The 24,295-nt window shown below is 35.6% G+C and overlaps 1 protein-coding gene across 1 annotated transcript in view; it reads left to right on the top strand.

The window, feature by feature from the left end:
- The window catches only part of Prkdc (protein kinase, DNA-activated, catalytic subunit), a 147,917-nt gene that overhangs the window by 16,456 nt on the left and 107,166 nt on the right, over positions 1-24,295 (top strand). Inside the window, exons 13-26 of the mRNA XM_010630323.2 lie at positions 26-194; positions 494-543; positions 1,139-1,264; positions 3,106-3,255; positions 5,328-5,443; positions 5,792-5,951; positions 6,996-7,082; positions 7,679-7,798; positions 8,376-8,535; positions 12,718-12,824; positions 15,673-15,763; positions 16,829-16,992; positions 18,092-18,244; positions 19,802-19,909. Coding sequence (XP_010628625.1) covers positions 26-194; positions 494-543; positions 1,139-1,264; positions 3,106-3,255; positions 5,328-5,443; positions 5,792-5,951; positions 6,996-7,082; positions 7,679-7,798; positions 8,376-8,535; positions 12,718-12,824; positions 15,673-15,763; positions 16,829-16,992; positions 18,092-18,244; positions 19,802-19,909 — 1,761 coding nt within the window. The remainder of the gene's footprint in view (positions 1-25; positions 195-493; positions 544-1,138; positions 1,265-3,105; positions 3,256-5,327; positions 5,444-5,791; positions 5,952-6,995; positions 7,083-7,678; positions 7,799-8,375; positions 8,536-12,717; positions 12,825-15,672; positions 15,764-16,828; positions 16,993-18,091; positions 18,245-19,801; positions 19,910-24,295) is intronic.

A 24,295-nucleotide genomic window follows, 5' to 3' on the forward strand; every position in this document is an offset into this window, starting at 1 on the left:
TTTGGTTTGTCTCTGTTTCTGAAAGGTTCCTGAAGTGTACACTCCAGTTCTAGAACATCTCATGGTGGTACAGATAGACAGTTTCCCACAATATAGTCCAAAAATGCAGTCAGTGTGTTGTAAAGCCATAGTGAAAGTTTTCTTAGCCTTAGCAGAAAAAGGACCACTTCTCTGGAATTGCATTGGTACTGTGGGTAAGTTTGCCATTTGTTTTTGTGTTTTTATGATGAATAGTGGATACTTACTGTTATTTGATATAGGTAAAGAAAACTGATTGCCTATTTATTTTGTGTCTTTAATGCCTTTTAAAGAACTCCTAAATTTTCATGAACCAGAACTACTTTTTTTTTTAGTCCTTAGCTTATGAATCTTAACAATTCATGTTTTAAAACCAAAGGTACTAACACATTTGGAAAAGAAATTGAGAAGTAAAGTTCTAATGATTATTGTTTTTATTGATTGGTTGCATTTTTTGCTGTTTCATTTTTTTCAGTGCATCAGGGTTTAATCAGAATATGTTCTAAACCAGTGGTCCTTCAAAAGGTAAATTCTGAATTTAATTTTCAAAAAATAAGTCTTTTATCACTGGAAGTTAGAGACATTGCTGAAGTTTTAGTATGTAAATATGTAAAAGGGCCACTCTTAGTTATTTATCCATGTCTTACATTTTGTAGTCATATATTTTGTTAAGTGAATATACTTCTCTGAAGGTATAAAAATGTCCTAAAGTACAACTTAACTGTTATATACATTTTTATAAAAAAAAGAAATGTTTTCTCCCTTGAGACTTAGAGTAAAATATCAAGGAGTGTTATGGGAGCCATATCTTAGTTACTAGAAGCTTTAGGCTAAGATGCGAGATTGAAACATCTAAGAAAGAGAAATTAATGATTTATAGCACATCTGGTTGATACTGTGTTGAAATACTTGATTTAAGTCACAGCGGAATTATCTTTTTTTCTTCTGCTTTTATTTTATCATACTTTATAATATAATGTCTTCCTTAATCTAACTGTATAGTCTCCTGCTAGTTGATGTTTTAGTTTAGGAAATTCTGAAAATTAGCAACTTCTGGCAGCGAGTGTAGCCGACTTTTTCAATCCATCAGTTAACACTGGGATGTTTTCTTCCTGGCCAGGGTGCTGACTCTGAATCTGAACACCAGCGTGCCTCAGGAGAAGTTAGAACTGGCAAGTGGAAAGTGCCCACATATAAAGACTATGTGGATCTTTTTAGACAACTCCTGAGCTGTGACCAGATGATGGTAACATTTATAACTTGAAAGCCATCCAAACACCTAATTATTATCTTTATTAAAGTCTCCATAGTTATACACTCAACATTTACTTATTTCAGAGTTATATTTTGCTAACTTTCAAAAGTCTTTTTAAAAACACATCACTAATTAAGAGTGTAAGTTAAGGGCTGGGGATTTAGCTCAGTGGTTCTGCTGCCTGCCTTGTAAGCACAAGGTCCTGAGTTCAATTCCCAGTACCAAAAAAAAAAAAAGGATGTAAGTTAAGACAGTTAAAGTAAGGCTACAAAAAATGAACACAAGAGTAGAGCTCTTTTAAAAGAAATTACTGTAGCTGAATCCTCATTTTAGCTTTATGTAAAGGATATTATAATTGATGCTAAATCCAGCCTCTTAGACAACAAAAAGTATAATTACAGTACAAGAGCTTCGCCCGACCCCAGGCTGTTCCCCCATTGCTGAGGATGGAGCTCAGGGCCTTCTGTATGCTAAGCAGACTTCTTTATTTGCTAAAAGTTAAGATAAATCCATTTAATTTTAATAAAATTGAAAGAGATCAGTGAACAACTATTATTTGTTTTCTAATAAATACATTTATATTAGGATATTATTAAAATTAGAATAATGCCTAATATGTTTTTTGAAAACATTTCTTTAGCTTTTACTTTAAGCCTAGTAATGGCTAGTATTTTAATACATATGTTGGTGAAACATTAATAGCCTAGGATGAAAAATTTTTGACAGTAGGTGATTCCTAGCTTGTCAAAAATCTTAGGTGGTTTTAGTTTTTAAAAATATAGCAGCGATTATGGTTTGGCTCAATGGTAGAACATTTATCTTGTAAGTGTGAGGTCTTAGGTTAAAATTCCAGGACCACAATTAATCAGTAAATAGTAGTTGTTAGTAATTTGGGTTCAAACCCCAGCATTGTATTCATAATTAAACTAATAATAAATAGCAGTTGTTAGTAATGTTACCCAAAGTATTTATCTTGCATGATGTTAAATATCCCTTATTTCAAGGTTAAGTCCTGTACCTGACTGAGTATAGGCAGAGAAATTGGCTTATAATTTTGTAATCCTAGAATAGCTTCACTTTTATCTTTTTTTTGATGGTTCTAGGGTTGAACCTGTGGCCTCACACATGCTAGGCAAGCACTGTAACACTGAGCTACACCCCCAGCCCACAACTTTACTTTAAAAAAAAATGCTAGATTAAACTTTTGAATCCATTCTGAAGTCAGGCATGGTGGCACATGCCTGTAATTCCAGTACTTGGGAGGCTGAGGTAGGACGATTGCTGTGAGTTCAAGGCCAGTCTGGACTACATACTGAGTTCAGGGCCAGCCTGAACTACACAGCGAGACCCTGTCTCAAAAAAAAAAAAAAATCCATTTCGAGGCAGGGCATATATTTACCCATTTGCCTGTACATGTGTATGCACACATGTATTTATACACACCTGTACATTTATGTACATTTACACATCTACAACAGCATATGTGTGTATCATTTATGCGTTTATATATCCTATAAGAAATTGGGATAAATGCATTTACAGTGATTGGTCTAAATATTTTCATTCACTACTGTATATAAAGTATGTAACATGACTAACATATTATCAGACTGAAGAGATACTGAAAGATACATAATTTTGGTGGGGAGAATTTTTAAGTTTTGAGGCTTGAAAGCTTCCAGGTAAATCTGCTACAGTTTAATGTTGGTGTGGAAAAATCATTTTTTCTGTGATACCTCAACAGAAGTGTACGTGTGTGTGTATGCTTATAAAATATGCTAATACTTTTTTGTGCAAGATACTAAAATTTTTTTATTTTTATTTATTCAAAGGATTTTGTTTTAGCAGATGAGACATTTCTCTTTGTGAATTCCTCCCTTCAAAGCCTGAATCGTTTACTCTATGATGAATTTGTAAAATCTGTTTTGAAGATTGTGGAGAAATTGGATCTTACACTAGAAAAACAAACTGGGGAACAAGAGGTTAGAAATTTTGTCTGTAGTAATTTTCCATCATTTTAATGCTAAATCTTTGTATGTCATTATTCAGGAGACAGCACAACTTTTGGCGATTTTTATGTGATATTACTTTTCTTTTGGATGTAGCTTAATGTATAGAAAATATTATCAGTGGATCATGCCAATAATTTATGTGTTTAAAAATAATTTATGTCTATAAAAATGATAAAGAGTCAAATCTCATTTTGTATACAGGTGGCCTTTTACAGTAGGAAAGGGAAGGCTGAGGCTGTACCTATTTGTTGTTAGGGAAACTCTAAAGTGTTAAATGAGTTCTTGAGATAGTAGAATACAAATAATAAATCAAGACCTCACTGAACTGTTACACTATACACTTTTCCAACTTGCCATATAAATGATGGGTTTGTATTTTAGTTGCAGTACAAACTTTTTTTTGTAAAGAAAATAAAATCAGGGCTGGGGATTTAGCTCAGTGGTTCTGCTGCCTGCCTCACAAGCTCAAAGACCTGAGTTCAATCCCTGGTGCCCAAAAAAGAAAAAAAAAACAAATAATAAATCGAGGAAAAAGAAAGTGTGCTCCATTTTTCTGTACCCAATTTTCTGTGTTGTATGAGAGATATGAGTAATGGCTTCAAACTGTCAACTCAAAGCTACCCTGCTTTTATCTGATGAGGAAAACACTACAGGAATGAGGCTAAGGTACAAGGCTAGATAGAGTTTTTCAGAGAGCATATAGTTTGCACTTGAGTGCAGAGTTTTGTTTTTGTTTTTTTGTTTTACACCAATAGGTTGTGCTCATTAGAGTGCATGTGTATATGCTTCCACTGCAGACATGAAGTCAGTTAAGAGATACAGGGAGGTTGTATAAAGGATGAATACAGGAAACAGTACGAGGCATTGCCATACTGCGCCCCCCCTCACTGTACTGGGGATCGAACTTGGGCCCTTGCGTTTGCAAGGCAGGCAGCAGAACCACTGAGCCAAATCCCCAGCCCATATTGGCTTTACTATACTTGCAGTATGCTATTTTTTATGTAGGGTGGTAAGAACACCAGTGTGTGTTTAATTGCTTTTTGTGCTTTGTGTATATCTAAAATAATTTCATTTAAAAAGAAGAAACCAGCCGGGCATGGTGGTGTACTGTAATCCCAGTACTTGGGAGGCTGAGGTAGGACGATTACTGTGAGTTCGAGACCAGCCTGGGCTACATAGTGAGTTCAGGGCCAGCCTGAACTACATAGTGAAACCCTGTCTCAAAAAACAAAAAAACAAAAAAAAAAGAAAGAAAAGAAACTAGCTAAAGGAGCTCTCTGTAACTGTAACTGTGATCGCTGACACACCTGCATTTTAGAGTACATAGTCATCATTGTTGCTGTCTTCAGGGCTTCTCTCTCTCTGCTGTTGCTTGCCCTTCTTGCCTCATGCCAGCAGGTCATCTGTGATCTCTGTTATACCTTGTCTTCAGTCCTGTGTAGGTTCTAGCTCAGTTTTCAACTAGTTATTCAACATTAGAATTTACACAAATTGTACTTGATAGCGGAGATTTGTAATAAAGCTTAATGTGTTTGAAACTGAGCTTCATACACTTCCTGAAAAATCCTGTTTCAGGGCTGGGGATTTAGCTCAGCAGTTCGCTGGCCTGCCTCACAAGCGCAAGGACCCGAATTCGATCCCTGGTACCAAAAAAAAAAAATCCTGTTTTCCATGTCTTTCTTCTTACTGTTCATTACACATCTTGTTTTGCAGTTTGAAATTCCCAAGTCATAACAAATACTTTTTACCTTTTGAAATTCTACCTTTCTCAAGGCATTGCTAGCTTTTTAAAGATATGATACCCACCCTTGTATTCTTGTCACATTCTTTTGTCACCCCTATGAATCTTTTGGTTTACTGTTTCTTCAAGTTTCATCATTCCTCTCAAAGTGTAAATTGTTAAGGACTTGTCTCCCCTTTCTCACTTTTGAATTCTTTCTTGATAGCATTAGGCATAGTGCAGTATGTCAAGTGAGAAGTTATTTGTTGAGGGCTATGTAATTGAATGATAAAATGTTTGTTTTGTACAATTAATTTTTAAGGATGGAAATGAGGCTACTGGTATTTGGGTGATCCCAACTTCAGATCCAGCTGCTAACTTGCATCCTGCTAGACCTAAAGATTTTTCAGCTTTCATTAACCTGGTGGAATTTTGCAGGTATTTTGTCAAATTTGTATTATTTAAGAATGAAAATTATCAGCTATTAGCTATAAGAGAATATAGCCTCATATGAATGTAACAAAAATGAAAAAGCAAGACTTTAAAATCATTTATCTAGACCTTTAAAATATATTTAAACAAACCAGCTTAGAGTTTACATTTTTTTAAAGAAAAAAATAAATGATCCTCAAGTAGGGCAAAAAGGAATATAGATATACTTAAAACTGTTAGAATACCTAAAAATGTTACATAATGGAATTGTAGTCCATAATTTTTTATTAATCTCAAGGTTGGACAAAAACTAGTAGAATAGAAATTTCTACTTTAAGTAACTTGTTTTTACAGAGAGATTCTTCCTGAGAAACAAGTCAGATTTTTTGAACCATGGGTGTACTCATTTTCATATGAGTTAATTTTGCAGTCTACAAGGTTGCCACTCATCAGTGGTTTCTACAAATTGCTTGCTATTGGAGTAAGAAATGCCAAAAAAATGAAGTATTTCGAGGTAAGTCTTTTTTGGACTTGTTAAGGACGTGGAATATTCCTGTGGGGGTTTTTTTTTTTTTTGGCTGTTATGAGCTTATAAAGTAAGTTATAAAATATGTGATTATGGCATATACAGTTTTTAAGTTACTAATTTTATTATATATATATTTTTTTTCTTAATTGATATGTAAAGGCAGGCATGGTGGCACATTTGTAATCTCAGCTACTTGAGAGGTTGAAGAAGGAGGATCACAATTTGAGGCCAGTCTGGACAACTTAGCAAGACTTTGTCTCACAATAAAAAAATCAAAAGGCCTAGGTACATATCTCAATGGTAGAATGTCCCTGGGGTCAATCCCCTGTACAACACACAAACACACACACACACACACACACGCACACGCACACACACATGCACACGCACACACACGGAGATATGTATCAGTTGAACAACTCTTAAAAAACTAACAGTTTTGGGCTTGGATTTTTAAATAACTGCTTGATTATATAAGATTAGCAGAGTTTCTGAGAGAGAGAGGTTCTATGACTCGCAGCTTGAATCTTACTTGGGAAATTAGGCCCTCTGGATTTATCTAATCAAAAACTCTGGGAGCAAGGCTGAGTGATCTGTATTACAAGCCATCCAGATGATCCTGGTTCATTGTGAGGTTTGAGAATGACTGGAATAGCTTCCTTGAGGCTTCTTTTAGTCCCAGGAGGAGCCTGCCTGGGGTAGTTACAGGGTGATAGGTCTCTCGAGTCGAGTCACATCTTACTGGAAGACAGAGAAGAGGGAATGGATTTAGCCTTGTCCCATGGTAGCCTTTGACCAGTCTTCCACCTTCTCTCCTCCTTGCTCTGTTTCTGACTGGGTCATGCATCAAAACGCCCTTAGACCCTAATCTCCCTTTCCACTCTTCCCTAGATTTTGATAAAGAGAAATAAATTCACCTTTTGGGGAAAAGTTGAGAACTGCCAGATTAGAATATGGAATTGGCTGATTTTTGTCCAGTATACTAATTTTGCTTTTTTTTTTTTTTTTTTTTTTTTTTTTTTTAAACAGGGAGTTAGTTCAAAGAGTTTGAAACACTGTCCTGAGGACCCAGAGAAGTATTCTTGCTTTGCTTTAGTTGCAAAATTTGGCAAAGAGGTAATTTTTAAGTGATTTATCATAGTATCTCATGGCCTATTTTTGAATGTATATGAAACAGACCTGGTGATTATGAAAATTAATTATTTAAACATTGGCCAAATCCAGATTGGGAATAAGGTTTTTAAAAACTAATGTAGGACATATTAGACTTCAGAAGTCCTTTGAGTTCTCTTAGAAGAGTTGAATGGTGACAACTCAAAATTAAACACATTTCTCCAACAATGGTGGTACGTGCCTATAATCCTAGCACTTGGCAGGTTGGGGCAGGAGGATCACCATGAGTATGAGAACATCCTGGACTATATACTGAATTTGAAACCAGTCAAATTACATAGCAAGACCCTGTCTCAAAAAACCAAAAACAAAAAAAGAGGAAAGGGCAAAAATAACTTAAACACATTCTTTAGTTTTTCCATATAAGAAATTAAGTAATTCTACAAATTAACTTTCCTGGAGATCAGTGCCTAGTGAATGTGGTCATGTCAAAGGCTACTTGCTCATTTTTCATATTTGAAGATAGGGTTAATATTTTGATTGATTTTCGAGTTAAAGGCTTTATTCAGCTACACAGAACTGTCTTCTTTCTTGTTAAGGTATCAGTTAAAATGAAGCAATACAAAGATGAACTTTTGGCCTCCTGTTTGACCTTTGTTCTGTCTCTGCCGCATGACATCATTGAACTTGATATGAAAGCTTACGTCCCCGCATTGCAGGTAGGTGCATTTCCTTGAGCAGACTCATCTGTCCTCAACATTATGTTCCCTAAAAAAACATTCAAGCCAGGCACGGAGGTGCATACCTGTAATTGCAGAACTGAGGAGGCTGAGGTGGAAGACTCACTGCAAGTTCAGAAATCAGCCTGGGCTCTATAGTGAGTTCAAGGCCTGATTGGACTATATAGTAAGACCCTGTTTCAAAAAAAAAAGGACTCAAGTATCCAAGTCTTGTCCTGGCAGTCAGAGCATACCTATGGGCATACCTGGTTCAGCCTGTGCTTTATCCACTTGCTAGCTTTAGGGAATGGGATACCTAGCATGGCCTCTTTGAACTTCCTTTGCTGGTTGATACAAGAATTAAAGATTGCATGTGTTGAAAGTTTGCAATAAACCACAGCAATATAGACTGGTGCTAATTGTTTTCTTCTTGGTGACCTGCACTGTATCCACATAACTCCCAACAGAATCTGGGGTCCAGAAATAAAAGGGTGTATTAATTAGAAAATTGCTGGGTTTTTTGGTTGTCTTAAATTCCCGATGTATCAATTTACCCTCTTTGTCTTGACATATATAGATGGCTTTCAAATTGGGCCTGAGTTATACTCCACTGGCAGAAGTAGGTCTAAGTGCCCTCAAGGAATGGTCACTTCACATCCACAAGAATGTGATTCAGCCTTATTACAAAGACATTCTTCCCTGCCTCAATGGATACCTGAAGACTTCTACTTTGTCAGGTAATGTTTAGAAGAATTGGGATGTATATTGTAATTATAATAGCAATGTGATAATTGAGTAGGACTGTTTGTATAACTTCTGAAAATTTGAACCTGGTATGTTCAAAATATGTTTGGTATTTTTATAATCTCCCCCAGTTCACCTCAGTATAGTTGAAGAATTGAAGGGAATAAGTTTAGGAAAAGATTCAGTGAAAAAAATCATTTGGACAAAAATATTACTAATTAGAAAAGTAGTACTTTCAGTCAACGTTAACAAACGTACATAGATCAGAATGAAAAGAGATGTTACCAGATGGAAGCAAAAGGATTCAATTGGTTCAATCCCCGGTACCAAAAACAAACAAAAGGATTCAATTGGAAGAAAGACTGAAGTATTGGCAAGAATTTTACTATCCACAAAATAGAAATCATATGATAAATTTATGAAGTTTAACCCATATAAATCATTATTTTATTATTAAATTTTAGATTGGAAACATTAAGTAAAAGTATGATAGATTTTATTCACTGTATCTTTTTTTAGATCCTCAATACATATGCAAAGTTCATGAAGAAAGAGGATATTACATAACATTAGTAGTAGCAATTACAGAGCCAAAAATACTAGTGTATCTTGATAATTTACTTAAAGACTTTTAAGTTATTGCTATTTGAGTGTATAATATAAAATTTGTAGACAGTTAAAAATAAATATACATGATCACAGGCATTATAGTGCTTTTGTTTGCTGGTTTGAATTTAGTTCAGTTAATTAACTCATTAATAGATTGGTGTTTTAGCTTAATAAGGGAGGTTACTGCGATTCTTTGAAGCAAAGGATCTGTTTGTTAATAGACATGTGCTGTAGACCCTTCAGTGATAAAACAGAATAAACAAAAGTAAATAACAAAGGAAAAATCTGTCATGTCACTGCTTTTAGTAACTCTTTATCTGATATAAAACTTGCAGAACAGTTGTGTTAACAGTAAAAAGGGCTTCTATACACTCTACCCAGTTTCTCTAGTGATTAAGGTTTTGTATGATTTGTATTATCATTGCATGTACTTTCTCTTTGTATTACATGTGATATATGTGTGTGTATTTATACACAAATCACTTCTTAGTCTTCTGGTTAAGATCAAATGTATGACATTTCTGTGAATCCTTTGTCAGGTATTTATACCTGACATTGTGTGTGTGTGTGTGTGTGTATACCCTTTATCAAGGTTTACACTTCAATACTTCATTATGTATTTCTTAAGAGCATAACCACAGGGTCATTATCAAAATCAGGAAACATAATATAGACGCACACTCTTCTCATCTGTAGTTTATGTGCAGATTTTTCAGTTGTCCCATTAGTGTATTTGATTAACTGTGGTTATGCATTTTATTTACTTACTGTGACTCTATTTATTCAACCTTTCTTAGCTATTACAACCTTAACATTTGTGAAGGTTATTGGCAGTTATTTTTAGAACCCTCTTCATTGTGGGTTTGTCTTATGTTTCCTAATGACGAGATTCAGGCCGTGACTGGCAGAAACACTCAGAATTGATATTAGATCTTTTCAGGGCACATGACAGTAGTTGATTCTGTTGCTGCTTATATCTGTTCTGACTACTTCTTCAGTATGTGTCTGCTCCATGTTCACGTAGCTGAGTGGAGTGGGTTGTGAGATCCAGGCATGGGGAGGAGTGCAACACAGGTGGTTGCTTGATTATAGATGGGGGATCGAACAAATAAATGCAGTGAAAGCTATGTTTCCAATTGTTGAAAAGGGGAAGCTACAAATATAGAAAGACACAAAACTGGAATGAAGTCTGTGATGTTGGATTGGAAGTAAGTGAATCTGTTAGAACTCATTCACCTCTCTCCCTTGCTCTTCCTCTTGCCCTTGCCCTTTTTTTCCTCTGTGCTGCTCTGCACAGTTATATATGAGTACATACGTGATATGTGTAAAGAGATACAAATGTGTGTATAACATGCACATATATGCATATATTCTAGTTTTGTTTACTAGAAAGGTACCAGTATCCTAGTTCTGTTTACTAGGAATTGAGGCACCTGAATAGTAAATGAGTCAAGGCCAGGTGTGGTGGTGCACACCTTTAATTCCAGCACTCAGCCTGGAATACATACTGAAACTCTTTTTTTAAAAAAAAAAGGTCTGGGGGGCCAGGGATTTAGCTCAGCGGTTCGGTGGCCTGCCTTGCAAGCGCAAGGACCCGAGTTCAATCCCGAGGACCCAACAAAAAAAAGGTCTGGGGATTTAGCTCATTGGTTCTGCTGCTTGCCTCGCAAACACGAAGTTCTAAGTTCGAACCCGAGTACAAAAAAAAAAAAAAAAAAAAAAAAAAAGCTAGTAATGATCCATGCCTTATAAATATCTTTTTCCACTAAAAGGAGCCAGTACTGCTTGGTTCCAGTACTGCTTGGATCTGAGAAAATAGCACCATGAACCTTGATGGTTTTCTGTGAATCCAGAAAACAAGAAAGTGTTCAAAGAATTAATGAAGAAATTTCACGGCAAAGTTGGTAATAATTTGGCTTGTTTGCTTTTTGATTTTTGAGACAGGGTCATGCTATGTAGTTCAGGCTGGCCTTGAACTCACTATGTAGCCCAGGCTGGCCTCGAACTTGTGACCCTCCTGCCTCAGCCTTCCAAGTGCTGGGATTATAGATCTATGCCACCACGCCTAGCTCTTTTAAGAGACTTTATAATCTAATTTGTCAGCACCCTACATATAATCTAGTTCTGCTTACTGGAAAGATCTAATTTATTAAAACCTTCCAAATATAGGAAACCATAACATAAAATGAGAAGTGAAGGCCTTTCTCATTTACTAACACAAACACATGAATAACACATGGAACTTATATTTTCAATTCTTCAATTTAAACTATAAGTACACAAAATTACTGATACATGATTTTTATAATGTTCCAATCATGAAATTTAAGGCGATAGTAAAAAACTGTTTTGTTCTGAAAATAATAAACAGATTGAGCAACAAAATACAGCTTGTAATTCTGAACTAAAAACGTGATTAGATTTGATGCTGAACCCTGAGTGGGTCTGAGAAGTAAATGTTGGTCATATCTTTGCCAATGATCTGATTTTCCTGGTTGTTACATAGGACAATGGACATGTAGGAATTCCACACTGAAGAATTTAGGGTTGGTAGGGCCTTCCTTTTCATTTGTGCAAAAAAAAAAGGAATTTTTTACTTTTAAATATTCTATAAGGTTTTGATTGTCAAGAAAAGAAAAGAGCTATGTGTGTGTCTGAAATACCAGCTGCTTGGGCGGCTGAGGCAAAAGGACCACAAGTTCAAGGCCAGCCTGGTTAACTTAGCAAGACCCTTTCTCAATTTAAAAATTTTAAAAAGTGCTGAGGAGGGCTGGGGATTTAGCTCAGTGGTTCTGCCGCCTACCTTGCAAACACCAGGACCTGAGTTCGATCCCCTGGTACCAAAAAAAAAAAGGGGGGCACTGAGGTAGGCTCAGAGTTAGAACACTTGTCCAGCACACGCAAGGCTTTGGGTTCAATCCTCAATATCTCAGAAAAAAGAAGGAGGGGAGGAAGAAAGAAAAAAAAAGACCGGTTGGTCTTTTGTAGGAAGCATACTTTAATTTTATAAATATTGCTTTTCATTGAGCTTTCATCATAATAATTTTGGTATCTATCCTTTGACAGTTCTTCCTGAATTGCTTATTATCATGATAATTCCAAATGGTGACTTTCTACTTCTAGTATTCCTTTCATCCTGATTGATATTCTACTGTTAAAAAAATTCCCTCTCCCCCTAGCTGTCTGTATCAATAGAGATAGATTCATATTTTTCAACAGGTTAGTTTGGATGCTCAGATTATCACAGATTTGGCTGTGTGTGAGGTAAGAGAGCTGGCATGTGGCACCATGGGATAATCCAGGCTCTTCTCAAGACTTATCTGCCCAAGTCCAGGAACTGGCCACTTGCATGATTCTTTTGGTGGACCGTAGTATTTAAAATCAAGGCAACCATCACACTTTATAGTCTAGAAATGTATTTTTTTTATATAATTCAAATTCTGGTTTTAATGTTTCTGTCTGGCAGTGTATATTCTTTGCAGTTTTAGTCAAATAAGAATGAGTGTTGTTTAAAAAATAAAAAGAATGAGTGTTGTTTAAAACTGATTTTTGTTTCCTGCTGATAGATGAGACCAAGAACATCTGGGAAGTGTCAGCACTTTCTCAGGCTGCACAGAAAGGGTTCAGTAATGTTGTGTTGAAGCATCTGAAAAAGACCAAGAATCTTCCATCAGTAAGATCTTTTACGTTTCCTTTACCTTAAATGTTACAGACATTAAATACTAATATTTGTACAAAGTAAAAATCCTTTTAAAATATTGTTTATGCATATAAATTAGGATACAATATAGAAATAAGTTCGATAGCAATCAAATTATAAACTATATTAATGTTTGGCTTATTGTCTTGATCTTGTTTTCCTGCTTATCCCTACCATCAATTGTATTTAATGAGCTGAGCACCGTGGCACATCCCTCCTAGCACTCTGGGAGGCTGAGGCAGAATGACCAATCTTAAGCCCAGCTTAGGCAACTTAGTGGTTTAGTGAGACTCTTCTCAAAATAAAAAATGAAAAGGGAGGGATACAGCTCACTGTGGATGCCCTGGGTTCAATTCCCCAGTAGTAACAGAAAAGAAAGAGAAGAGAAAAAAGAAATATATTTAGTGGATAATGAACGGCATTATGGTTCAATTTCAGTGAGTCAGAATATTATCATGGATAAGTCAGATTGATTCATTCTGTATCCCCCCCCGCAAGATATGGTCTTGTTATGTAGTTCAGGCTGGCCTCAAACTCATTGTGTATCCCAGGCTGGCATAAAACTCATGGTGATCCTCCTGCCTCAGCCTCTCAAGTACTGGGATCACAGGTGTACACCACCACACCTGGCCTGATTCATTCTTAAATACATCTTTTTGTCATGTTCAGTGCGTATGTACATGTTTGGCCTGCATGTGTGTGTGTGTGTGTGTGTGTGTGTGTGTGTGTGTGTGTGAATACGCATCTGATGATTTCTTTTTTGGGGGCGTACTGGGGATTGAACTCAGGACCTTTGTGCTTGCAAGGCAGGTGGCAGAACCACTGAGCTAAATCCCCACCCTCTGATGATTCCTTGTGTGGTTTTTTTGAGATGTCTGAATAATGTGATATGAAAATGATACAAATGAAGAAAATTAACTTATTTTGGGGAAAGTAATTTCTTTTTTGGGGGCGTACTGGGGATTGAACTCAGGACCTTTGTGCTTGCAAGGCAGGTGGCAGAACCACTGAGCTAAATCCCCACCCTCTGATGATTCCTTGACTGGTTTTTTTGAGATGTCTGAATAATGTGATATGAAAATGATACAAATGAAGAAAATTAACTTATTTTGGGGAAAGTATTTTTGGTATGAAGTAAAAATTTAAATTTAAAAAACTTAAAGTTGCCACATGTGGTGGCGCACATCTGTAATCCCAGCACTCCAGAGGCTGAGGCAAGAGGATTGCTGTGAGTTCAACACCAGCCTGGACTACATAGTGAGTTCCAGGTCAGTCTCAACCGCATAGTGAGACCCCGTCTCAAAAAAAAACTTGAAGTTGAAAACTGATAATAAAAATTCCAGGGTAAATTCTTTCTGCCTCTGTTTTTTTGCCAACTTTTAATAGCCATGTATAAAACTAGAAATGGGTCTAAATTTTTTAGTAATTTTATTATACATAAACAAAGTGGAATACATTACTTGAGCATATCTCATCTTGCAAGTAAAATTTATTTACAAGTGCATGGTGGCTGTTCCCTAGGACAGCAGTTCTCAAATTGTGGATACCTGGGGCTCCAGGGTGTAAGGGCAAAGTTTTTCTTTCACTCTGTTGACAGTTGTACCATGGTATAACTGGGCAACACTGTTGGTTTTCTAGAATTTTATTGACACTTGCCCTGGGCACAGGTTTTGTATTCTGAAGAAATAGGAGGCATGCATAAGGCAGGCCTGCTGCCCAGCTAGGCAGGAAGCTGCCTGGAGGGAGTGCACTTGGATGGTGCTTTGAACCATTTGCTAAAGTAGCTACTTCTTCCAGGATACCATTTTCGTTCGAAAGAGCAATTGACAAACACACTGGTTATTGAGGGTTGCTTGTTTGGCAGACATTTTCTCTAAAATGAATAAAGTGAACCTGTCTCTTCAAGGAAGACATCTGAAACATCTTTGCCAATGATACAAGTCAGACCTTTAATCTAAAATCATGGAAAACTTGTGACTATCACAGCAAATTTGATAGCTTCTCAAATATTTTCCCTCTGAGATTAACAGTGATGCTAACAAATATGATTTTTTGCGTAAACATTGAAATATGTCAACATTTGGGTGGTCTACCTAACCTAGAGAACTGGCAGTTGCAGGTGAACTATACATGATGTTACCAAATCATGCATAGGTAAAAAAAATCCATTCAAACTGCAAGAAAAACTGATGGATTTTAACATATAGAGTAGTATACAAAGTTTATTGATAAGGTTTCAGATTCCACGTTGTAAATAATCTTTTAGAAACTAGTAGTTCAGTTTTGGTGTATTATCAAAGAATAAACACAGTTATTTAAAAAGACTATTAAAATGTTCTTTCCTCTCCCAGCTACACATCTGTTAAAGCCCACACCACACACCTCACAGTGAGCCGAACTGTAAGGTGAAACAGGGCCACCTTTCTGAGAGTTTTTGTTTGTTAGGAGAATTTAATTTTCATAAAAGTATATCATTTGTTACCATGTAATTTGTTGAGTATTTTTAATAACTATAAGTAATCTTGTAATTTCTAATACAATAAATATTGATGATCACAACTAATATAAGCAATTCTTTGGAGGGAGTCCATGATATTTAATGAGTGTAAAGGATCTTCCCAAAATGTTTGGAACCACTGGCCTAGGAAAGAGGTACCCAACTGCAAAATTGAAAGGGATGTGACTTCTTTCATAAATTTGCAGTAAAATGAACAACATACTGTGTATAGACATTAACAGTAGGGAAGGTGGTAAAATAGTTTTTCATTCCTCTGCTCTTTTTTAACTGAGTTATCCATGTATACAATTGTACAATTTGCAGAATGAAGCAGTATCCTTAGAAGAAATAAGAATTAGAGTAGTACAAATGCTTGGATCTCTAGGAGGACAAATAAACAAAAACCTTGTAACAGGTAAGTTTTTTTCTCTTAAAACTAATCTCTGTAGATGTAATTGTATTTTAACTTGACTATACAAAGATCAATATTTTCTGATGCTTTGAGTAAGTTACATATTTTCAAGTGTTATAGAGAATAAGATATTTCACTTAATAAAGTGCTTTCACTGTACCTGTGCAGTTAGAATAATAGAATACTCTAACAGAGAAGTGTTCTCCCTTTATTTTTATTAAATATATTTTCCTTTCTTTTTTTTTGTACTGGGGAATCAAACTCAGGACCTTACGCTTGTGAGGCAGGCAGTGGAACCACTGAGCTAAATCCCGGCCCATGTTTTCCATTTTGAAAAAATATTTTTTGACATTTTTTTCAGTATTAGACTTTATACCAAGGAATTTAAGCTTTTTAAGGCTCAGTACTTTTAATATGTGAATATTTTTATCATTTTAATGAGAATTAGTATTTTTGATTAGTAAAAATTCATCTGTTTTTATTTTGCAATTTGATGTTAAATATACTAGTGACTCTTGTTTGTGTAGGAAAGTAGAAACTATGCTTAGAAAGCATTTTAAGGGCTGGGCGTGGTGGCGTATGGCTGTAATCGCAGCATTTGTGAGGCTGAGACAGGAGAATTGCTGTGAGTTCAAGACCAGCCTGGGCTACATAGGTCAGTCTCAACTACATAATGAGACCCTGTCTCAAAAACCAAAAAAAAAAAAAAGAAAAAGAAAAGAAAAAAAGCATTTTAAAAAGGGAACTTTTAATATAAATATTTTTCTTTTATAATTTTTTCAGAAAAATCCCTTAAATAATTCTCTTTGAATTCAAATATTCTGGACTGTTAGAAGTGTTTGAAAATAACTTTACTTAAGTTAAATTCAGAAGTAATATATCAGTGTGTTAATATTATAATTACACATATGATGCAGATAAAAAAAGGAACGATGAATAAGGTGCTTTTAAAAGTTTAAAAGCAAAAAAATTTTTTTTAAAGCACTGGTTTAGGTAATGAGAGTTAGAACAATTGGTACTGGGAAGATTCTTCAGGGAAAACCACTTTTTCTAATTTTGCTTTGTCAGCTGCATCCTCAGATGAAATGATGAAGAAATGTGTGGCGTGGGACAGAGAAAAAAGACTCCGTTTCGCAGTGCCTTTCAGAGAGATGAAGCCTATCATTTATCTGGATGTATTCTTGCCTCGAGTCACCGAATTGGCTCTTTCAACTAGTGATAGACAAACTAAAGTACTTTTATTTTTAACTCATTATTTGTATCTGTTGCTTTTAAAATATATAGTATTGGTTAGGAAATAGTATATTTTAGCCATTCTAATATCATTAGTTTTGTATTTTCTCTAACTAGAAAGAAGTGGTTATCACTAATAATTGCAAGTTAAACATAAATTATCTTAATAGATACTAACCTGGCAAAGCATTAATATATCAAACATTTTTCATAATGAAAAATGAAGTAAAAAAAGCATTTGAAAATTATTTAAAAGATAATCATTTAAAAGATATTCAGTATTTGATTATCCTTTTAAATTAGGAGTTTTAATATATGTAAATACCAAATAGTTTCTCTCATGTGAGAAACTGAAAGTGTAAATAAGGACTAAAAGGTATAATAATAGATAATGTGAAATAGGAAGAAAAGGTGCAAAGCGGAAGGGGAATGGAATTAACATGAGAAAAATTTAAAATGGAAACAAAATCTTGGTAAATAGGGAGAGGTGGAGGGATGAAGAGATGGCAGAGGAATGGGGAAAAATTAAGAACCAAGATGTATTATGTAAAGGTGAACATTTCCAATGATGAATGTCACCACATTGTATACCTTAAATGTACCAATAAAATTAATTAATAAAAAAATAAATAAGTTGGGAGTTTAGAAACAGATACAACAGATAAAATCTCAAATTTTAATTTATAAATATCTGAAGTATTTTAAAAATATATTTATTAAAAGTGATAGTTGCTGGCCGGGGATTTAGCTCTGTGGTTCCGCCACCTACCTCACGAGCACAAGGACCCACGTTCAATCCCCAGTACCCCCCCAAAAAAAGTGATAGCTGCTAATGTAGTTACAAATGAAACAAGATTATACAGTTCTATTATGTGGCAGCATTGAAATATTTCTTATGAATAGTGTTAGATACCAGTGAAAGTGAATAAAAACCTTAACGTTGTATGAGAAGTGCTTTTTCCAGTCAATTTTATATTGGCTTGCTTGCGGCTGTTTGTAAAAGTTTTCCTTCTTAAAGACCTAAATTGAATACCATTTAAAAACTCTCTCTTATGAACATGATAACTTAAACTTTGTTGAACTCCTGGCCTGTTTTAGGTGGCAGCTTGTGAACTGCTACACAGCATAGTTATGTTTATGTTGGGAAAAGCCACTCAGATACCTGAAGGTGGTGAGGGTTTGCCGCCCCTGTACCAGCTCTATAAGCACACTTTTCCTGTGCTGCTTCGCCTTGCATGTGATGTGGATCAGGTGAGTGCATGATTTTGGATCTGAAACAATTTCAAAATCTAGAATGTTGTCTCCTTTAGGGGCCAGCAGAGCTTGCTGCACATTGGAATCAACTAGAGGTTTTTAAAAACATATTGTTGTCTGGCTGCTACCCCAAATGCTCTGATTTAATCATTTAGGGTGTTACCTGGGGATCTGAATGCTTAAAAAGCTTCCTTTGAAACATAATGTTTCCAGAGTTTGGAAACCACTGTCCCAGTTACGGCTAGCAAGAGTCTAGGCATCCTAAAGTGGACTGCCTATCACCCTACTCAGAAATGGACTCAGTCTCTAAGGGAATGGAAAAGAATTCTTGGCTGGAAGGCATGGAAGAAATGGCCAACATTTCCTGATGATTTCATGGACAAATCCTTCAGTGCTGCCAGGAAGCCAAAAAACAGAAATCTCAGTCCATCCTATGAAACAGGCATACATATAATATCGGGCATGCACATAAAAAAGGAACACAAAGCTCACTTAATAAATGCAGATGGAAAATTCTACAGTATATGTGAATAAATGTAGTCCAGTAGTGGGTTAAATGCACTGTAATTCAGTAAGACTTACACTTAAAACTGAAAATTTACCATAAAATAGATTTTAAAAGTAGCAACCCTCTCCATAGAAGCCTAAAAGGCCTTTGATTGGCACTGGTCAATTGGAATGGTTTAATAGTACCTTGTTTTGTCTTGTTTTGCCCTACCTGGGGACTGAACCCAGGCCCCTTCTCAATGAGCGACAGCCTTAACCTTTATTAAAATTAGAGATAGGTCTTGCGAAGTTACTAAATTGCTCATGTTAGTCTCAAACTTGAGATCCTCCTGCCTCAGCCTCCAAGAGTTCTGGTAGAGGCGTATGCCATCACGCCCAGCTTTAATATTATATTAATGATACATACCTACCTGAATCTCACAGCCAAATCATCCTCTGTGAGGTGCTAGTGCATCCCTGTGCTTTGGCCCCCAACACTAGAGTGTGCTTATTGTTAGGAGTTGTTTCTTGTAGTTGGAGGACGTAGTATTAGGAGATCTAGCTGCCTCTCCTTTGTATAAATGGATTAAATTTGTTTTTTTGTGTTTCTGCATATGGCACAGGCTTTGAGGCCTGTATGTATAGAATATCGATCTGGCTTTTGTTTTATAATGAGGGTATCTATCTTAGTGGTAAACCATAGGGCATTATTTGCTTTGTAAAATGAATAATGATAATGTCTCTAACCCAGGATATCTCGTGTGAACACTCAAGATCAAATTAATAAAGATGAATATTTAAAAAACCCAACCACATCTACCCTACATAGCTCCCCTAATTAAAGGAACAGTGAACTGTCGTATGCTTATTTTTCTTTACTGAACTCTTAGAAATTGGAGAAGCAGTGAGAAAGATCAGTTTATCATAGAACTAAACTAGAAAAATAGAGGAGTAGTGGTAATTTTGTTTCATTTTGTCCCACTGCAAGTACCATTTAAATATTTAATTTCCAGTGTTCATCTATTTTGCCATGAAAGAAATAAAGTCCAGTGGTGTTATTTTTTTCAGGTGACAAGGCAACTGTATGAGCCACTTGTTATGCAGCTGATTCACTGGTTCACTAATAATAAGAAATTTGAAAGTCAGGATACTGTTGCCTTACTAGAAGCCATACTGGTGAGTAATATTTAATTTTTTCCTGTGATTCTCATTGACTAGTTATATTTAATGTTTATTTAGAACTTTTAAGTAAAGTTCCCTGTTAGAATGCCAAAATGTAGCCTCTAGTAAGATCATTTTGTCCATGTTGTATTTGTTTTATTATTCCATTTTAATGGGTGTGCCATATCTATTTAAGTGATACTTTCAAATATCTGCAACTAAATACTAGTTCACATGTGTTTCTGTTCTATTTTGGGGATACTTGCAAATTGAAAAATGTTATCAATATTAAAGGTGTGTGTATTTGTGTGTAATGAAGATGTAAGGGATAGGGTGTTCTACTACTGAATTATAGTAATTTATTTTTAATACTCATAGAATAGTACTTAAGAGTAAAAGGAATTTTTGAGCCTGTCCAGTTTTCTCCTGCATCAACAACTAAAGGGGCTGCCCTAGAAACAGCAGCTTAGCTTTTACACAGTACTCTACTGAGATGATAGAAATAGAGTTGTTAGGGTCATTGTTCACTGAGGACAGAGTCAGTGAGGTCACCTAACCTCTAGCGGGAAATAATTCCAATTTTGTGGTAAAGGCACATTGTTGTGGGTATACAATATCCACATTTATTCTTTAGAATATTTCTATTGATGATTTTTGAATTTTATTAATTTTATTGTATTAAACTGAGTACTTAACAGGAAAAATATTTTTTAAAGTATTGAATTTTTAATATTTATTGGGTGTTTATAAAAAGCATCAAAATGTTCAACATCAACTGTTTTTGGCATACAAAGTCTAAAAAATAACAACAGAAACAAATAGAACTACAATGTAAATTCAAATAAAACTGTACCTACCACAAAAATAATCTTTGCTTCAACTGTCACATCCAAGGCAGTCTTCACACTGGCAAGCATGTTCCATGTATAAGTATCACTTAAACTGATAACACGTGTTTTGTTTTTCTGTCCTTTTTTGTAAGGCACTGTTGACATCGTTTTGGTTTTCCTGTTGTCATAGTAGGTCTTTGTGATATTGTACCTGCCTGTGCACCTGTCAGCTCACCAGTGTGCTTCACAATTTTTTGTGTGTAGTTCCCTGGGCAGAAACATTTTGTTCTTCCTCTGCTGTAAATGATACGTGAGTTCCAGTCCCAATCCTCCAACAAAATTTCTCTGTGAAATTTTGCACTTGTTGTTTTCTTTATAAACTATCAAACTATGGCACACATATTTCGGATCAAGTAAAACAACCATTGGACAATGCTTTGTGTTTTGAGTGACAGCATAGTTGTTGCATAACTCATCAGCATCATCTACTCGGCTGTTGGTCTTGCTGTACATTACCATCTCAGGCTTCACTTTTGTTGAGGTTTTAGTATAGTTAGAAACAAAGGAGCTGAGTCACTCATTTATATTTTCTTCCTTCAACTGCAAAGGTCATACATACCACTCTAATATACTGCCTAGAGCTACAGTGACCATGAAATGCTCCAAGATGATCGTCAATAATCATGTATTCAAATGCTATGTAAGTTGCTTGACCTTTTGAAACAAAACTCTCAAAGAATGATTGAATAGCAGCCAGATTATCAGTTCTTTTTCTTTCTTGGTGGATGGTTAGTCAACAAAACTCAGGCGTTTTTCAAGGGACCAAATCTCCTCAGTGTCATTGTTATTCTACAAGCATCAAGCCTACACCTGTCTTTTACATTCCTGCAATTACCATGAGGAAGCCCTGTTAAGTACAACAGACCTATGAATACTTTCAGTTTAGCTAGTGAGGTGTCATAAAAATAAACACATTTTTAAGAATGACTATTAGAGTATACAGAATGTATTACTTGTATTTCATCATTTGTGTATTTCACAACATCCATTGGCATTTTATCTGTTACAGTTTCCAACATTGAATGGCAGTGTTGGCATTCTGACCAATAGATTTCACCCCTGCCAACATCCTCACTATATTTTTGGACATAATTCTAACATTGGATTGTTCCATTTGGCTGCGTGACCATTTTCTACATTTCAACTAATCAGATATGTACTGACATTGCTATTTTCTTTGTCATGTGAATCAGGGAGATCTTCATTCCCTGTCTGTATCAGTCGGTTCTTGTTCCATTTTATTGTCATAAGAACTTTGCCTCATATGGCCATCATCATCATTCATGCACCTGCTGATTCACTTTTGACTTCCTCCAAAACTTACAAATCTGGTTTTTCATTTGCCATTGTACTGAATTGGGCTATACTTCTACCAGAAAAATCAAAAGAAAACTTTTTTAAAAAAATAAATACTAAATGTTAAATACAAACAAATACTAAATACCTGTTGCTGCTTTGGAGCTCCTGTATACACCTTGCTGTTTGTCTGCCAAGTGGGTGAATGCACAGATGGGTTCCTGCTGTCCCCACGCCCAGCTATTGTGAGTCACCACATCCACATCCCATTATGGTAAAGTACATACTTAAGTCACAGAAGAATGGTGTTGGGTGTATTTTACCCACTATGATGCTCAGGTAAACATATACAAGAACTGTTAGATGGAGCATTATGTGTGTAAAAACCCCAGTTGACACTTCGGCACAGGTGCACACACCTTGCCATTAGATGTACCAAATGAGTAAACACAAAAATTCCTTCTTGTATCCCCTAACCACAGCTACTGAGATGCACAACTGGCTACTATTACGCTAAAGTATAAATTTATAGTAGAAAAATATGGGATGGGTTTTTGTAACCCAGTGTTATGCCCTACAGGGTGTCTTTTGACTCATTTTATTTTGAATTTAAGCAAATAACTTTATACTTGATTCTTTTAAAAGTTACCTTGTTTGGTTTTACCTATATTTCAGCCTATCATTTTATTTTGTTACCTATTCACTTTAGAATCAAAAGCTTCAGTTAAACATAAACACAGTGAGTTTGTTTAAACATTTCATTCCATGCTTTTGCAAATTGCTTTCAATATGCATCTGTATTCCATTTTTTATTAAGTTTGAGATGAGCTGCATGAAACAGGGAAGTTGATAAGAGTATCCAAGAAGAAGAAATGAAGAAGCTTAGTTTGTGGTGTTGTTGTGGACTTGGTCTGGTTTTGAGTTTTGATTGTTTGAAGTGAGGTTGGTAGGGTATTGGATAGGGAAACACCCAAGTGTGGTAGTGCACACCTATAATCTAAGAACTCAGGAGGCTCAAGCAAGAGGATTGCTGTGAATTTGAGGCTAGCCTGTACTACGTAGTTCAAAGCCCTACATAGTGAGACCCTGTCTCCAAAAGATTGAGAGGGGGAAAAAACAAAAGGAGGAGGAAAAGAAGGAGGAGAACAAAGAATAGACCATTCTCTATACTACAGAGGGCTGCCATATATCCTGGCCTTCCTAGGGCAGTTACTAGTAGCACTTCCTTTACTCTCATGGTCACCCAGATCAAACACCATATTATGGGCAGTAGAGAATTAGTTACTAAACATTTTTAATTAGGATGAGGGCCATAATTATTCCCTGTGGTGTCTACTAGTGAATTTTGTTTATAATAAATATGCTAATTAGATTTCGTTTGTGACTTACTTGTATTGAAAGCAAGAGGTCTTCCTTCTTACAAAACTACTAATACCATTATGGAAGCCACCTTCATGACCTGATCTAATCCTCATTTCCTCCCAAAACCCCTTACCTCCAAATACCATCAATATGACTGTGAGGATTAAGTTTCAACATTGTTTTGAGAGGACACACACCTGGACCACTGCAGGGTTTACCTCTGCTCCTAGAAGCAGGAAATATTCTTCACATTTCCATAGCTTATGTTACCTTCTTGAATCCTAATTAGCACTGTAATCAAGTATTTCTGACATATATATAGTGGGATGTTAGGCAGAATTCCCACTTATTTCGTTGTTGTGTGGATCTTTTCAAGTTAAACTTTTCCTGTATAGATCCGAAAGAGAATACAATAGAAGGGAACAGAGATATTAAGAATGATTTTCTGTGTGATTGTTAGTTGCATTTCTTTGGCTGTTTTCTTCAGTTATAGGAGACTGTGTGTTCAAGAGGACTGTTCTTGGACTCTGCATGATATTTTTCTTAGGTAGAAATGCAGTTTCTTTGGATTTCTAAGGTTCTTACTCTCTTAACCTCAATATATAAGGCTCTTTGCTATTGTTATGAAATAAAATCAGCAACCTCAGAACTTCTTGCTATATACATTGCTTCTTCAGAAAGGAAAAGATTGTTTTGTTATTGAAGCATAAAATATTGGTCTGTTTTCTGCTGCCAAAACAGAATACCACAGGCCAGGTAATTTATAAAGAAAAAATATTTATATCTTACTGTTTTAGAGACTGGGAAGTCTAATGTCAAGGTATCAGCATCTGATGAGAACCTTCTTACTACA

The sequence above is a fragment of the Fukomys damarensis genome, unplaced genomic scaffold (genome assembly GCF_012274545.1).
Source record: "Fukomys damarensis isolate Sample0158 unplaced genomic scaffold, DMR_v1.0_HiC HiC_scaffold_5, whole genome shotgun sequence".
Taxonomy (NCBI): Eukaryota; Metazoa; Chordata; class Mammalia; order Rodentia; family Bathyergidae; genus Fukomys; species Fukomys damarensis.